The following is a 16,873-nucleotide window of genomic DNA, read 5'->3' as shown; positions in this document are numbered from 1 at the left end:
TACTTCTGCTGATTGAATCTTTAAATTCTCCGGAAGAATAACATCTCCTTTAGTGCTAGCATCACTGGTACAAACATGAAAGCAGTGGGAGATGGGGGTAGGGCAGAGGTGTTGGGGCATGGACAGAGCGGATGCTTTGGGAAGGTAAAAATGGGCCAAATTTGGGTAAAGGGAGCCCAGTGCAGAACACACAACTTTTGAGTAAGTGCCTTTTCATGGAGTGAATTAAAGCACAGGAGGAACTGATTGTGGGTATATGTTACTGGTGTGGGAGAAGAAAAAAGCCCTTAGAATGGTTTGTAAGCAATGGGCAGCGCTTGACCTGGGGCAGCATCTCCTCTCAGATCTCTGTGCTGCATGCCAGCATTTCCCTCTGACTTTGACTTGTGCTGTTCCTTTTTCCTGTATTTTATTGCTGCCCTAAGTAGGAGCATTCCTGAAGCACTTCATGGCTTTGTGCACAGAGGCAGTTTGTTAAATGCAGCAAAGGAGGTTGATTTAGGAATTGCCAAGAAATGGGGAAAAGGGGAATTGCTCCTCAAGCTTTGAGTAAAAATCTGGGAAAAATTTGTCATTTTCCTCCTTCCTCTCCCCATCCTGCTTCTCCATGCATTTACAGACTCCAGTTGACCCTACTTGATGTCAGAAATGTTAATTAATGGGCAGTGTTCCTGCGTCCCAAATCCTTGCTTAAATCTGGGTGCTGCATTTTACTCCAGTAACACGACCAGAGAGTCGTTATGGTTCCTTTTCCAGACCAGATGGTTTAGGAAACAAATGGGATTTTATCCTCTTGGCTTTTGTCATCGAGCCTTGCTTAACGACCCTGAGAGCTTTGATATCAGAGCCAGCACTGAGTGCAGTCCTGCCCCAGCTGTAACAAAACCCCTTTGATTTCTGTGTTCAGACAAACCAACCTCCAACGCAGTGACTCCAGAGCGCAATCCTCGTCCCATCCAGCAAACCTCAGATACTCTCAGGGCTGATCTCCATAGTTCTTGGTCTCATGTTGCTGCCTCACCCCCTAAACCGGTGATCCCAGGGCTGGCATGGGGATGGGTCATCCCTCCCATATATTGAAAATCCCAAATGCAAGGATGCTCTGGAGCAACGTCAGGTTCCCAAAACCCAACCCCTGAATGGCGGTGTCATTTTGCCACCCCACAGCCATGATGAGGCACTGAATATATTTGGGTTTTCAATGACTCTGTGTTCTTACCAGTCTTGCTCTCCTCTCCGCAGGCCTGAAGACCATCGTGGGTGCCCTGATCCAGTCGGTGAAGAAGCTGTCGGATGTGATGATCCTGACGGTGTTTTGTCTCAGTGTCTTTGCTCTGATTGGGCTGCAGCTGTTTATGGGCAATTTGAGGAACAAATGTGTGATTTGGCCAATTAACGTGAACGAGACATTCCTGGATAACGGCTCCCGGGGCTTTGACTGGGAGGAATACACCAACAATATGTGTAGGTATTTCTGCAGTGATGCTCCCTGAAACTTTCTTATTTCGCTTAATGCTGCTGCCCAGAATTTCTGACCTGGCTGCGATGCGGTCTGCCCAACTTTATGCTATGAAAACCCCTTTTGTGGATGTTTCTCCATTTCTATAAACCTGACTTTATTAAAGTGCCTCAGCTGAGCCCTGGGCTGAGGGTCAGCTCCTTCCTTTGGTTCAGCTCTGGAGCTGCTGGCACCCATCTGTGCTTTGCAGCATCCCTGTGCCTGTGCTAACGAGGGGGAGATTGACAAACTTACCAACACTCCAGTAGACAACACTAAAGTTGAGGTTCTTATTGTGCTGTAGTATGTTAAATCCTCTACTTCCATATGTGTGGGCATGTAATCTTCTCTTTTTCATCTCCTTCAGCAAATTTTTACATAATTCCTGGTGCCCCTGATCCTTTGCTCTGTGGTAACAGCTCCGATGCAGGGTGAGTGGTTGAGCTTTATTAAGAGGAATGACTAATTGCCACTGATGTTCGCTAATGATGACAAAACCTTTGGAATGTTTCCTATTGCTTTGCTTTGTTGGTCCTGGTGTTATTTCAAACGTGAAGTGCGAATGTTTCACATCCCTTAATCTAATTACAAAGCCACTGTTGCTGTCTGTTGCACTGATGGGATGTGAGCTGGCATTTCTCGTGTCATCTCCGGGGGTTGGGACACCTAAGGATGATGTCTGGTGGCATTATTTCCTTCTGTGTCCAATCTGAGAAATAAGGGATGGAGGCTCAGAAACAGAAACCTTCCACGTGCCGTTGCCTCCAGTTGGTTCTCACTGCTGACATGCATGCGATGGATTGACCGTACCCCCTTTGCTGCATCAGTGCCCTGACATCTCTTCCCTCTTCTCTGCAGTCAATGTCCAGAGGGTTACACGTGCATGAAAGCAGGACGGAACCCAAACTACGGTTACACGAGCTTTGACACTTTCAGCTGGGCTTTCCTGGCTCTGTTTCGCCTTATGACTCAGGACTTTTGGGAAAACTTGTATCAATTAGTAAGTGAATGCTTTGCTTCGGTGTTATGCAGCAGGAGAGTTAGGGGGAAAGACAAGGGAGAAAACATCCAGCTTTATTTGAGTCTTTCCTTGGAACTTTGCTGAAATGTTGTTTGTTTGTTTGCTTTAATTTCGTTTTGCTTTGTTTTGAAGGAGTTCAGGCTTTGAGTTTTGCTTTGTACTCCCAACTTCTTTTCGGTCTGCGCGCGTTGGATGATCCCTTCATAAGAGGGATGTCACCTCCTGTGTTTATGGCTTTGAACATGCAGGGTCTTTGTGCTTCGCAGTGGAAGCACTGAGATTTTTTATATTCAGCACCACTGATATCTTAAATATATTCAGAAAATACTGTGATTTGCTTAGGAGCATTCAGGTCAAGAGACTTTGGATTGGCTCACATACATGCATCGCTCTGGAAGTGGCATTCCCATCTCCTTTCCTCTGCCCTCTGCCATTCTCTTTCCTTCCAGACCTTACGAGCGGCAGGAAAAACCTACATGATCTTCTTTGTCCTGGTGATCTTTGTGGGCTCGTTCTACCTGGTCAACCTGATCCTGGCCGTGGTGGCCATGGCTTATGAAGAGCAGAACCAGGCCACATTGGAGGAGGCAGAGCAGAAAGAGGCCGAATTCAAGGCCATGTTAGAACAACTGAAAAAGCAGCAGGAGGAGGCACAGGTGAGTGTTTTGATTGTCAGTTCTTCATTCGTTTGCATTTTTTTAGTTATCTATTTCCCTGTTATCACAGTGATGTGTAATAAACAAGGCAGCAATGCTGTGGTTGGCTTTCTGGCATTCTCTCTTAAAGCAGCGAATGGAGTGTTGTTCATTGGGAAGCTCTGATTTATTTCCCTGTTCTCTTTCAGGCTGCTGCCATGGTCACTTCGGCAGGGACGGTCTCTGAGGATGCTGTGGAAGATGATGGTGGAGGGAGGATGTCTCGGAGCTCATCGGAGATCTCTAAACTGAGTTCCAAGAGTGCCAAGGAGCGCCGTAACCGGAGGAAGAAGCGGAAGGACAAAGAGCTGTCGGAAGGAGAGGAGAAGGGCGACAACGAGAAAGTGTTCAAGTCAGAATCAGAGGATGGCATGAGGAGAAAAGCCTTCAGGCTGCCGGATAACAGGATAGGAAGAAAGTTTTCCATCATGAACCAGGTAGTATTCGTTTCCTTCCTTAGCGTTTATGCTTATTTGTAGTCGGGATCATACTCTGTTTAATCCTGATTAGAACATCAGAAGGATCTTCCCCTACATTGACACGTGCAGGGGATCAGGATGTCACTCAAGGCCCAGGTTTGCAGCCCTGGCATGGATTGCTGCTGAGATTAGTTGTTCTACCCAGATCAAACTTCTTCACCAGTGTAGCTCAGCCAAGAGTGAACAACGTGCTCTGAGTGGTGGTGGTTGGACCTGGAGAGGGAGCAAAAGCGCTTTCACAGCTCTTATCATAATGTCACAGCATGGTTTGTGTTGGAAGGGGCCTTCACAATCATAGAACGATGGAATCATTGCATAGTTTGGGTAGATGGGGACCTTAAAGATCACAGAGCCATAGGATGGTTGGGTTGGAAGTGCCATCAATGCCCCCCAGCCCCATCTGCTGCCCTGGGCAGCTCCCCGCCCCTCATCAGCCATCCAGGTTCCAAACCACAGCCAGGCTGGGAGCACCTCCAGGGATGGGGCACCCACACTCCTTTGGGCAGCAGTGCTGGGGCCTCACTGTGCTCTGAGCACTGAACTTCCTCCTCACAGCTCACCTCAGTCTCCCCTCTTTTAGCTTACAGCCATTTCCCCTTGTGATAGTACGTAAAAAGTCGCTCTCCATCTCGGTTGCAAGTACTACAAGGTCACCACAGTGCTTTGCGTCCGTGCCACTCACCCCACTGCCCTTCATTCCCTCCTCCCAGTCTCTCCTCAGCATCCCGGGCTCCCCTTTCCTCTCCCGACACAACAGCAAGAGCAGCATCTTCAGCTACAAGGGCCGATTCCGCGACCCGGGCTCGGAGAACGAATTCGCCGACGACGAACACAGCACAGTGGAAGAGAGCGAAGGCCGCAGGGATTCCCTCTTCATCCCCATCCGCGGCCGCGACCGACGGAGCAGCTACAGCGGCTACAGCGGCTACAGCCAGGGCAGCCGCTCCTCGCGGATATTCCCCAACCTCCGCCGCAACATCAAGAGGAACAGCACGGTGGATTGCAACGGCGTCGTGTCCCTCATCGGCGGCCCGCCTTCCAGCATGCCCGGCGGACGCCTTCTGCCTGAGGTGAAAATAGATAAGGCAGCTCACGATAACACCACAAGGAGGCTGATGTGTAGCTAGCGTAGGCATGGCGGCCTTGTCGTCCTCCTCTACTTCCCCATATGCTGCCCTCCAAACTGTCTGGGCACTCCGACACATTGAGTGTTGGTTTGTCTGAGGCCGGTGTCTGTTCTGGGTTCCAATCCCCAACACTTCGGCTTTCCCCTTTCTTCCCTTAATCAGATTTATCATAACAGCTCTTACCATAATGTCACAGCATGGTTTGTGTTGGAAGGGGCCTTCGCAATTGTAGAATGATGGAATCAGAGCGTAGTTTGCGTTGATGGGGACATTAAAGATCACAGAGCCATAGGATGGTTGGGTTGGAAGTGCCCACCGCCTTTCTCCGGTCTTCCAAGAAAAGGGCTTGGAATGTGATAGCCCTCAGTACATCAGGGTGCTTCTCATGGAGCTTTTTGCAGCCTTGGGGAAAGGGGGCCAACTAAAAGTTCTTGCAAATGCTCTCTGCTGTAAGATAAACCTGGGAGCTTAAAGGGAAGTTGAGACGGCCATTTAGCCCTCACTAAAAGGCCTCTGAATCTTCAGAGGAAATGGCGGTACCTTGGAATACCAACAAGGAGGTTGTCTTACTATAGAATAGGTTGGGTTGGAAGGGACCTCGAAGATCATGGAAGCGTGGAAGGGGTTGGGTTGGAAGAGACCTTAAAGAACATTCAGTTCCAACTGCCTTCCATGGGCAGGGTTTCCAACCACTAAGCCAGGCGCTAGGACAGGTTGCCCAGGGCCCGATCCCACCTGGCCTTGGACACCTCTGGGGACGGTGTGTTGACTTTTTTGTTTGTACAAAAAAGCCAGAAATCCTGAGTGTTTCCATCAGTCTGCAGGCTGTTTGAACCCACATCCAACTGCGGGTGTTTCTCAGTGCAGAGCCTTGAAGTATGTCTAGGGAAATACCTGAGGGATTCTACTTGTTTCGGAGCTGTTACAGTTTGAAGGGCTTGATTTTCCAAGGACAGCTGTTAACATAACAGGAAACTTCTTTAATTTAAATTTTTGAATTTTCCTGGCTTTTGGTTTTTCCTTAATTAGTTGGTCGAATTGGTATTGAGTAGCCTTCTAAGTGCATCAGCAACTCAGGAGAGTTACGTGCTCATAGCACGTAAAACACCAGGAAGATGAAAAGCTGGTATTAATCTGATTATGAATGTTGCAGGGTACGACTGAAATTGAAATTAAGAAGAAACCTGGTGGGTCTCTCTTGGTTTCGATGGATCAGGTGAACGCCTCCTACGGAAGGAAGGATCGTACCAACAGCGTGATGACTGGCTTGACCAACACCCTTGTTGAAGGTAGGTATGGGTTGGAGGTTTGCTTTTGGGTTTTATGAGTGTGTATGGATCGATTGCCCTCTCGTGGTGTGCTTTAGGAAGGCAGAGCACCCATCCACCAGGCGGTTGTGAGGGTCCACATCTGGTTTCCTTGTGCTGAGCAGGGCTGGACACACATTGCCCCGTTTGCCCAAGGGGATGCTGAATGGTGATGCAGGACGTTGTGAGATGGTTTTGGGGTGGCTGGTATGACTAGAGCGATAGCTGCTTGCTAATGTTGGCCTTCCTTGGACTAGGAAATACAGGAATATTAGACTCAGGTCAGGGCTGGGTCTTTTAGAGCTATCCTGCACAATGGAGATATTAATGCATTGTTTTTACCCACACCTGCTTCTTTCAAGCCAACATTAATACAAAAGCATTTATGAGACTTTGTTTTACTTGTTTTTAAATATAAGCCACGTGGCTGTGGAGGCGAAGACAACAAAGAGTTGTAATTTGACAATAATGAATACGCAGATATAGGAGTAAGGTAATGGTTTGGGTGCTCTGCCATCTCCCGAGGGCTGGAGGGACCCTACTTTGCTTACAGCCATGGGGAGAAAAGGTTTGAGCTGCAGTGAGATCTCCGGTGCAACAGCTGTGAAGGGAGAAAGGGGCTTCTGCACGATGGAATTGCAGAAGATGCAATTTCCAAGTATGTTATACAGGAGCCAGCAAGAACTGGTGAGCAGCAGCCGTATGAGGTTGATGATCTCAAATTCCTGCTGTCTCCTGCAATGAAACTGTATGAAAACTAAATATACTTAGAAACAGAGCAAGGCTCTTCTGCTGCTTTCCTCCTGCGCATACGCCTACAGGCTCCAGTGCTACGGTCCTCTTTTTTAACTTCAGAAATTCCAAGGCAACTCAACACTAGGCAACCAGAGAACCAATGGGAAAGGGAGCAGGGGTCCTTTCCCTCCCCATAAAAAAAACAGACCTTCAGTGAGAACGGCTGTACAGCCTCAATAAAACCATCACCAAAGTCAAAGAACGATGGGGGAAAGCTCCTGGTTTATTTTCTTTCTAAGCACTTGAAATAAGGCAGTTTAAAAGATGGACGCAGCGTTGTGCTGGGTTTCTGTACATGAGTGTGTTTTGTCTTAATCAGGTTATTTCTGCTCAGAATCCTTTGCAGCATGATGTCATGCATTTCCTCTTTTAGATCATGCCTGCGTTCAGCACAGAATTAATTTAACTTCAAGTTATTTAAAAACTGGCACCAAAGGCAGCTTAGAATCCGCAGCTTTTATTTAAGCCATTTTACCTTGGTCATTTCTGAGTTAAATATATCCTTTCATTTACAACAATTAGAGCTCGTCCTGGTGGTCTGTGTGGTTGGCCATGGCCATCAACTCCACTGCTTGGTAACTCTTTGTAGTAAGCCATCATCACACAGCCTGGATTTATTTCTTTGGTTTTGGGTATTGCTGAAGGAGAAGGCAAAATATAACTTTGCTGCAAGAAAGTTAACTCACAGTGCAAGCAGAGAGAGAGGGGAGAGGGTCAAGATGTCCAGGCTGGGAGCATTTTGGCAGTTCTGAGAGCCAGGCAGACCCAGCAGGGATAGAGGGGAAGACTGACCTGTGTTGCTGTTTTCTTTTGTGGCTGCAGAGCTGGAGGAGTCCCAGAGGAAGTGTCCCCCATGCTGGTACAAATTTGCCAACACATTCTTGATCTGGGAATGCCACCCCTACTGGATCAAGCTGAAGGAGATAGTGAACTTAATCGTCATGGATCCCTTTGTTGACCTGGCCATCACCATCTGCATTGTGCTCAACACTCTGTTCATGGCCATGGAGCATCATCCTATGACCCCAGAGTTTGAACACGTGCTGTCTGTAGGAAATCTGGTAAGACAGTGTTGGTAAATATTCATAGAATCATTGAGGTTGGAAAAGGCCGCTAACATCACCAAGACCAACCCCAACCCAGCCCACCATGCCCATAACCACATCCCTCAGTGCCACATCTCCACAGTTCTCGAACTCTTCCAGGGACGGCGACTCCACAGCTCCCTGGGCAGCTGTGCCACTGCATCTGCACTCTTTTGGAGGAGAAATGTTTCCTAATACCCAACCTCAACCTCCCCGCTCCAACCTGAAGCTGCAGTCTGTGGCAGCTTGGAGATGTTGGGTGCACCTTTCTGGACAAAATGCAGTACTACCTAAAAATCCATCCGTAAATCTCTGGTATCAGTGAGATAGGAGTAGGTCAGTGAGATTTGTGTTAGTGAAGCTGAGAACTGGGGACAAGCACACGGCGTTGAATAGACAGTGTTTGAACTGTCACGATGAATTGAAGGATCATCGTGTGGGCTGAAGATCACAAAATGGACAGATGTGAATCTGTGCCCGTTCTTTTCTCTGTCTCTCTCCCAACACTCCAGGTTTTCACGGGAATTTTCACGGCAGAAATGTTCCTGAAGCTCATCGCCATGGATCCCTACTACTATTTCCAGGAAGGCTGGAACATCTTTGATGGATTCATCGTCTCTCTCAGTTTAATGGAGCTGAGTCTGGCGAATGTGGAAGGGCTTTCTGTGCTGCGATCTTTCCGATTGGTATTCATCTTCCAGTCCCTTATGAATGCTACTTACCTTATCTAAAGAAAAGGAGCATTCCCCTCAAACTCCTTTTTTTTTTGCTTTTGGGGAGGACAGTGGGTGGAGTTGTATCATTTTCTTGGTGTCTTCTTTCTTGGCAGTGCTGTTATGTTGTATGAAATCTGATGCAGTGAGGGATGACTTGGTGTCTTGGTTCAGAGTACTTGATACGGATGTTGTTTGACCTCGTTAGAGCACCTTTCATTTTCTGTGGTCTCTTGAGATAATTTAACAAGTCAAATTTGCTGGGCTGTATGTGCAGCTTTTCCTTTGCTAATGGAGATCAGTATGTGGAGGAATACCTAAGTGCAGAGTACGCAGAATTGAACGGACAGAGAACTGAAGCAATCCCTATTGCCAATGATTTCAGCAGCAAGAGCAGGAGGTTATGGCTGCATAAAATTCTTGATGGCTCTGGTTTATGAAGTTCTGCCTGGTTGTGCCCTTTTTTTAAAAACAGATGAAATTAACTGTTGTTTTTCTTGTTTGTTTGTTTGGTTTTTTGTAGCTGAGAGTCTTCAAACTGGCCAAGTCCTGGCCCACTTTGAACATGCTGATAAAAATCATCGGTAACTCAGTGGGTGCTTTGGGCAACTTGACCTTGGTGTTGGCCATCATCGTCTTCATCTTTGCGGTGGTGGGCATGCAGCTCTTTGGCAAAAGCTACAAGGAGTGTGTCTGCAAGATCAATCCGGAGTGTGAGCTGCCCCGCTGGCACATGCACGATTTCTTCCACTCCTTCCTTATTGTCTTCCGTGTGTTGTGTGGGGAATGGATTGAGACCATGTGGGATTGTATGGAGGTGGCAGGACAGGCCATGTGCTTGATTGTCTTCATGATGGTCATGGTCATCGGAAACTTAGTGGTCAGTAAATGGTTACTGATGGGCTTTATCATTTTCTTCTGGGTGGGGTAGAGCATGGGAATACCTCAGGACAAGGACAGAACATGGGGAGACCACGGGTCTAGGGTGTCTCTTCCAGTTTGGTTGGGGTCCTTCATGGCCTTTGATGGATGAACAGTCCTGTTGACTTTGGTAGTAAAATATTAAGGCTGTGCTTTGTTTGGCCTTAGCCAGTTGCCCACAAAAACAGCATCCAAGCAGATTGCAGTAAAAGCTTTTCGAATTCCAGGAGAGGAAGGTCCTGAAGTGCTAAAATAAGGTTGGAGGTTTCTTCTAAAATCTGCTAGTGCGGAGTTACTGTGTGCAAGAAGGGGCCATTGAAGGGGCAAGAAGGGGCTCAGGCTGTCATGTGGGAGCTCAGACTGGATCAGGGTGTTTCTCTCTAGACTTGCATTTTGTGAAGAAAAGTCTATGGAGGAAAACATAAGCAAGGCTGAAGCAGAGCGAACGGTTGTATATCTTACGAGTAGAGTTTGAGCCCTGTCTGAAAGGACTTGTTTCTCACTAAAGGGATTTAAAAACAGAATGAGCCCTGGAACTACCAGCAGATGTGGGCAAGGAAATAAATCTGGGAGCGATCCCTCAAAATGCCCCAGTGTGGCACATTTCCTTTGAGGTTTAGATGGGCCCAAGGTGGAAATATCTTGCCCTCGTGTGTAGGCTCTGCCAAGTGTGACCTCTTCTCCTTCAGGTGCTGAACCTGTTCCTGGCTTTGCTGCTGAGCTCCTTCAGTGCAGACAACCTGGCAGCAACGGATGACGATGGGGAGATGAACAACCTGCAGATCTCCGTGATTCGCATCAAGAAGGGCATCGCCTGGATCAAGGCGAAAGTGCGTGAATTCATGCAGGCTCACTTCAAGCAGAGAGAGGCTGATGAGGTCAAGCCTTTGGACGAGCTGTATGACAAGAAGGTGAACTGCATTGCCAACCACACAGGGGCCGATATCCACAGAGACATCGATTATCAGAAGAATGGCAACGGCACGACCAGCGGAATTGGGAGCAGCGTGGAGAAATACATCATCGATGAAGACCACATGTCCTTCATCAACAACCCCAACCTCACCGTCCGGGTGCCTATTGCTGTCGGGGAATCGGATTTTGAAAATCTCAACACAGAAGATTTCAGCAGCGATACGGATCCTGATGGCAGCAAAGAGGTACGTGGAAATGCTAATTATCCATTCTTGTCGTTTCCAAGATGGAAGCATCTTGGGAAGGAGAACTAGATAGCTCCAGCACCAGACTTCTGTTTGCGTGATGATGTTGTCTTGCACCCAAGACAGAAGCTTCTTGTGCTGGTTGCTTTGTGGAGAGCCGTGCGTACTTGTGTATTTACTTAGTGCATTTGGGTATGTGATTAAAGGAACCAATTGAACGAGGTGTCTGTCTGTCCTATTGACGTGAGATGTAAGTTGGTCTTAATGAGGTCAAGTGAGGGAACAGCTTTCTCTACAGTAAATGCAGTGAATGACTTGCTGAGTCACCACGAGCTTCGGTATTTGGTGGGAGCTAATTATAGGTTGGAATGGGTTTTATTTTGTGTTCAAGAAACTGGATGATACCAGCTCCTCCGAAGGCAGCACCATTGATATAAAGCCTGAAGTGGAAGAAGTCCCCGTGGAGGCACCAGAAGAGTATCTGGACCCAGATGCGTGCTTCACCGAGGGTACGTTGAGTTAGATGGAACCTCTGAGCTGTTATCTGCTGTAAGCTTACCTTCAGCTTAGGTCTAGGGTTGAGTTTTAGCTTCTTTTGAGAGCCTTCTTGGGCCCTCCATCACAGCTGAAGTAGGCAGGAAGCATTTGCAGGGTGAAGGCCTCGGAGATGTAGCTGCCATTGCTAAGATCTAGCTGACTTACAGGTAGGGAAAGCTGATCTTTTGCATGGTTAATGGGTTGAGTATTTAGAAGCAGAAGAATCTGCTTCTGGTTTTGTTTTCTTTTCCTCCCCTCTCTGTCACTGGCCTCAATGTCTTTCAGCAGCCAATTCGTTACAGGTATTCCCATGGCAAAGAGATTGTAAATGGCTCAAGGTTATTCTGTGGGCAGGTTCTCCATTCCTGTCCTGTCAAGCGCATGGATTTCTCACCAAATATAGCTAGCTTAACCTGTTCAGGAGTTCTTGTTAATTTAGAAACAGAAATGATGGAAGTAATCCTAAAAACCCCCAAGACACACAGAGTTTTAACTGAAACTCAGCACGCTTGATATTATGGGCATCCACATCAATTCCAGGCACTGAAAACATTACGTTCTTACAATATCTCATCCCCTACCCAACGAAATTTGGGGCTCACCCCTCCTTGTGCATCATTCCCTTTCCAGGTTGCATGCAGCGCTGTAAGTGTTGCCAGGTCAATATTGAGGAGGGGCTGGGGAAGTCTTGGTGGACCTTGAGGAAGACGTGTTTTCTGATCGTGGAGCATAACTGGTTTGAGACCTTCATCATCTTCATGATCCTGCTGAGCAGTGGAGCCCTGGTGAGTGGCATTCAGAAGCAGCCGGGGGGATTTGGGAACTCTGTGTAGGAAACTTGGTGAAAAAGGGAACTGTGATGGTTCTTACTTGGCAAACAACAGATCTGCATTGTGGTAAGTGCTGTACAATTCTTTCTTGGTGAGTTCGTTTAGTTTAAAGCAAAAATGAAGTTCCTGAGCCTGGATGTCTGGGTTCTGGCCGTATTTTGAGTAGAAATGTAGTAATTTGGATCCAAGTTGAAGGAGGGAAGATTGAGGTTGGATGTTAGGGGGAAGTTCTTTACAAGGAGAGTGGTTAGGCCCTGGAACGGGCTGCCCAGGGAGGCTGTGGATGCCCCGTCCTTGGATGTGTTTAAGGCCAGGTTGGACGGGGTCCTGGGCAACCTGATCTGAATGTGGATGTTTGGTGGCCCTGTTAGGGGGGTTGGAACTCCGTGATCCTTGAGGTCCCTTCCAACCTGGGTGATTCTGTGATTCTGTGATTCTGTAATTTGAGATAGTTGATGCAACTGCTAGAGCAGATGTATTGCAGTGCGTAAGGAATGTCATCCACTGCTCATCTCAGTATTGTTTGGATGAGCTTCTGGAATAATTGCTGTGTTGACCCGTGGAGTAAATCTGGTGTGATGACAGGAGAACCTGGTTATTCCCCAGGCTTTTGAGGATATTTACATAGAACAGAGGAAAACCATCCGGACCATCTTGGAGTACGCAGACAAGGTCTTCACGTACATCTTCATCCTGGAGATGTTGCTGAAATGGTGTGCCTACGGATTCGTCAAGTTCTTCACCAACGCCTGGTGCTGGCTGGATTTCCTCATTGTGGCTGTATGTATCCTCTCCTCTCTACTTCTGATTGGGGAAAAAAATGCGTGTTAGTTAGCAGGATGTTGGGGTAATGCTTTCTTCTGCAAAGTGTCCTAACTGAGTCATGCATTTAGTGTGGATTCAAACCCAGATGTGTGTCCGAAACACGTTGGAGGGTTGAGCCCTTCGAGTGTGGAGAGCACTTCCTGTGCAATTTGGGCATCTCAAGTGCTTGGGTTCTCTTAAAAACATTTTGCCACGTCCAGTTGTGAAGCAGCATTGTAGTGAGTGTCCCAAGAGCAAATAGAATGCAAAAAGCCTAAAAACCTTCCAGGGCTCTTGTTGGGAGAAGGAACCTTTTGAATATGATTCATTGATGCCGAGTTGCTGTTCAGCAACATTATCACACTGGAAATATTTCTGAGTAGGTGGAGGAACTATCCTTGGAATTCAGGGGCAGAAGTGACTCAGGATGTCTACATTTCCTGTGGAAAACTGACTTTTTTTTAATATATGTATATATATGTTTATATCACATTTTTTTCCTTACAAAAAGCTCTGCTCCCCATAACACCTTTCCTTCTTACACATCTCGAAGAAGTAACTCTTCTGAAAATAACTCTATCTCTGTCACTGCCTTAAGCACAAGTGCTGACATGAGAACCGATGCTTGCTGCCACCTATTCCTCTGTGCTGCTCTGGGGAGAGAGTTTGACAAAAAGAAATCCTTTGGGGCGCAGTGTTGCAGAGAAGAGCAGCTGCTCAGCAACAGAAATAACACTTGTGGTCCTTATGCTTCATGTTGTGAGTCGAATTCCAGCTGTTGGGAACGAGCAGAGTGCCATTTACAAATTGCACGGCGTGTGGTCGTGGCAGATTTGCAGAGAGTGAGCAAGTGCAGCGCCAGTGGCCCATGCAAGGAGCCTGAATTTGCAGTACTTAGGGTACATTTCTGTTTGCTTGCTACCATAGATGGGAAACACGCATGTTTTAGTCCACAAAAAATAAATGGGAATTCGAGATGCCGAAAGCTGTAGAATAAGCTGATGTTGCAACGAATGAGCCAGAGCTGAATGTTACTCAACAAAACCTCAGCTCTGCACAGTATCCTGTAGCTGCTAAGCACGTTTTATTTTCAAATTCTTGAATGTGATGTTGATGGGGTTGAGTGGAGTCACGTGGCGGAGGCCGTAACGGATAGAGAATAAGACTTTGCATCATAACGACCCTCTTGAATGTTATTTTTCAGGTTTGGTAGCATTGTCAAATAACTCTCCTCCTCTGATCCCCAAAGCTTGCTGTGGGTGTATTTGTGAAGACAAAGTCTTGTTCTGGGTAATCGTGAAGGCTTCTGCTTTTCAGTCAATCTGGGATCCCTTTGGTCTGACATCGGTGCCTGCTGTGTCTTCTGTTGGAGTGTGCAAGAGAATAACACTGCAAAGGCCCCATGAAAGCTGAAAGAGCCTTTAGACTTTTTCCTGCCATTCTGATAGGTTCACGCTCAGGAATGAGGCCTTGTCCTGAGGGGAAGAAGCTCTAAAAGTGCGGATTCAGTGAAGTTTGTGTTTTATATAGGGAGTAACACGCCTTGGTTCTGTATCTATAGACCACAGACCCCACAGCCTCCAAACGCCTTTTGACATTGGTCTCACCTCTCGCCCATTTTTTGGGTGATTCCTTGTACGCCTTCCCATTCTGTTTTGTTTTCAGCATAGTTTTTTATGTTCTCACTTTTCCGTGCGATCGGAGGATGCTGTGATGTGGATGTGCCAGGGTTGCATTGCCCTTGGTCCCATCCCACATAGGCTGGTTCTGTTTCATGAGGGCTTAGTTTAAACCTTTGGAACGCCCTTGACATTGTTCTTTTGTCCAACAGTATAACTTAAAAAGCAAAGAACCCAAAGCGACATGGGGAAACCAAAGAGCCCTGTTGCCTTGTATTGTAGCATCTTGGTATTTAGTAGCATTTTGGGGCAAATGCAAAGATAGAAGAACCACGAAGCACGCACACAGTTTAGCAAGGCAAAATCTGTGTCTTCCCAACGTCCCTTTACCAAAGAGATTGAAATTATTCTGCTGCCTGGGTGGCCTTAACCACGGCTGTGAAGATGAGTAGAGCTCATGTACTGGTGTTGGATGATGTGCTTGACCCACAGAGGGTAAGAGCTTTTCCAACCCATCGTACCAGCAGATGATTCTTTAGGTCAGATGGTGTTGCTTTATGCCCCTCTGAGCCCTTGGTTTGATCTTAGATATCGGGGGGGGAAGAGGATTTTTACAATTGGTGAAGGAAGTCCAGAGCAGAGAACAGGAATTCCTCTGTGTTTGTGTTTGAAATCTGAATATTTTTCCTGAAATATGTGGTGTTTCCTAAGGATCATCGTTGTAATTAATGTCATGTTAGTATTTTAACGTCCTCTTTAAAAAAGTGGGAGGGCAAATGGGAAATGTCCTCTTCTGGGAAATAGGATCAAAACAAAAAAACAAGGAACCCACCAAAACACACTTGCTAGAGGAGGCCTCATGTTTTTCCATTATTTGTTGCTGTATATTGATGTCTTTTTTTTTTTTTTCCTTACAAAAGATTGACATTTCTGTTCTTATCTGTGTCTGTAACGTGATGCCAGCCAGAAATGGAAGGTAGTGGGATGCTGATGGGTGGTGTCTGTAGATGCTGTTTCATACGGCCGAGTCACACGTAATCCAATCCAAAGAGTTTCCCAGGGCTCACCTGGGGACTGGAGCGCTGCCCTAAAGGCACGTCCCAGCTCCAAAAAGAAATGGCCCCATGCTCCCAAGCTTTTCCTCAATGCAGTCAGAGCCTGGGCTGCACCAGTTGGCCAAAGGCAGCCAGGAATTCATGGAATCATAGAATCTCGCAATCACAAGGTTGGAAAGGATCTACAAGTCCAACCGTCCTCCTGTCAGCTTTGCTACCACTAAGCTACTAAATTCCTCATAGAATCATTAAGGTTGGAAAAGGTTTCCAAAATCATCAGCCAACCGTTGATCCATCCCCAATAAACCCTGTCCCCAGGTGCCACATCTCCACGGTTCCTGATCCCCTCCAGGGACGGTGCCTCCACCGCTCTGTGCCGATGCATCACCGCTCATTCAGAGGAGAAATTGTTCCTAACGTTCAACCCGATCCTCTCCTGGTGCAACCTGAGGCCGTTGCCTCTCATCCTAAGCTCACGAGCGTGGAGCCTGGCATTGATTCCAGGCTGTAAGCAGGATGTGTTGTCTTCGTGGCGTTGAAAAAGGGGCAGAAATGAACCGGTCCCAGTTCTGCTGTCGTTTTGGGATTAGAGCCTGAGCGACCGTGCAATCCTGCATTCCCCCCATCAGTAAGATGCTGATCCCCCCTCGCCTTTCCCCAATGGAGGTGTTCCCCCCATGCTGCTTGGGTTTATGAGCCGCCAGAGCTGGGATCAGCCGCCGTGGCCGCGTGCCCTCCGTTGGGTGCTCCCATTTTTCGGGGCCGCTCTGCCAGAAGCCAGCTGGGCTGCTTGCTGTGCAAACGGAGCTCAGGTGGTGCAGTGTGTGTATTTATCTGTATTCTTTCTCATAGGTACCTTTAACATTTGTCTGGCTTAATTTAATGGGAGCCGCTGGGATCCTGCAGACATTACAGGGCGAGGGTAAGGTTTTTGTCATCCGTTTGGGCTCTTCCTTCCGACAGACCCCTTTTTCTCCGTCTGTGTGTCTCTGCCTCTCTCTCACTTCTCTTTCCCCTATGTTCTTTTCTTATTGCCTTTCTCAACCGCATTATTTCCTTCCAGGTCGTTTCAGTCAAGTGAAGTAGGCAGCTGGTGTCATGTCTTCGGTATTTCTCTATGGGGGCCGCCCAGGCTGGCAGCCGGGGTTGGGCAATCAGGGCTAGGGGACTCGTGCTAACAGTCTGGAACCTTTTTTTTCTTTTTTCTTTTTCTCTTTTTTTTTTTTT

The 16,873-nt window shown here is 47.3% G+C and overlaps 1 protein-coding gene across 1 annotated transcript in view; it reads left to right on the top strand.

The window, feature by feature from the left end:
• Positions 1–16,873, top strand: part of SCN8A (sodium voltage-gated channel alpha subunit 8) — a 48,546-nt gene that overhangs the window by 22,147 nt on the left and 9,526 nt on the right. Inside the window, exons 7-20 of the mRNA XM_042835432.1 lie at positions 1,243–1,464; positions 1,866–1,929; positions 2,357–2,498; positions 2,969–3,175; positions 3,364–3,651; positions 4,404–4,763; positions 5,974–6,109; positions 7,745–7,983; positions 8,520–8,693; positions 9,244–9,600; positions 10,331–10,801; positions 11,193–11,310; positions 11,969–12,123; positions 12,775–12,948. Coding sequence (XP_042691366.1) covers positions 1,243–1,464; positions 1,866–1,929; positions 2,357–2,498; positions 2,969–3,175; positions 3,364–3,651; positions 4,404–4,763; positions 5,974–6,109; positions 7,745–7,983; positions 8,520–8,693; positions 9,244–9,600; positions 10,331–10,801; positions 11,193–11,310; positions 11,969–12,123; positions 12,775–12,948 — 3,107 coding nt within the window. The remainder of the gene's footprint in view (positions 1–1,242; positions 1,465–1,865; positions 1,930–2,356; positions 2,499–2,968; positions 3,176–3,363; positions 3,652–4,403; positions 4,764–5,973; positions 6,110–7,744; positions 7,984–8,519; positions 8,694–9,243; positions 9,601–10,330; positions 10,802–11,192; positions 11,311–11,968; positions 12,124–12,774; positions 12,949–16,873) is intronic.

The sequence above is a fragment of the Centrocercus urophasianus genome, unplaced genomic scaffold (assembly GCF_019232065.1).
Source record: "Centrocercus urophasianus isolate 14NV4802_14NV808 unplaced genomic scaffold, USGS_Curo_1.0 seq_520, whole genome shotgun sequence".
NCBI lineage: Eukaryota > Metazoa > Chordata > Aves > Galliformes > Phasianidae > Centrocercus > Centrocercus urophasianus.
This window is presented reverse-complemented; position numbering and strand designations above follow the sequence as displayed.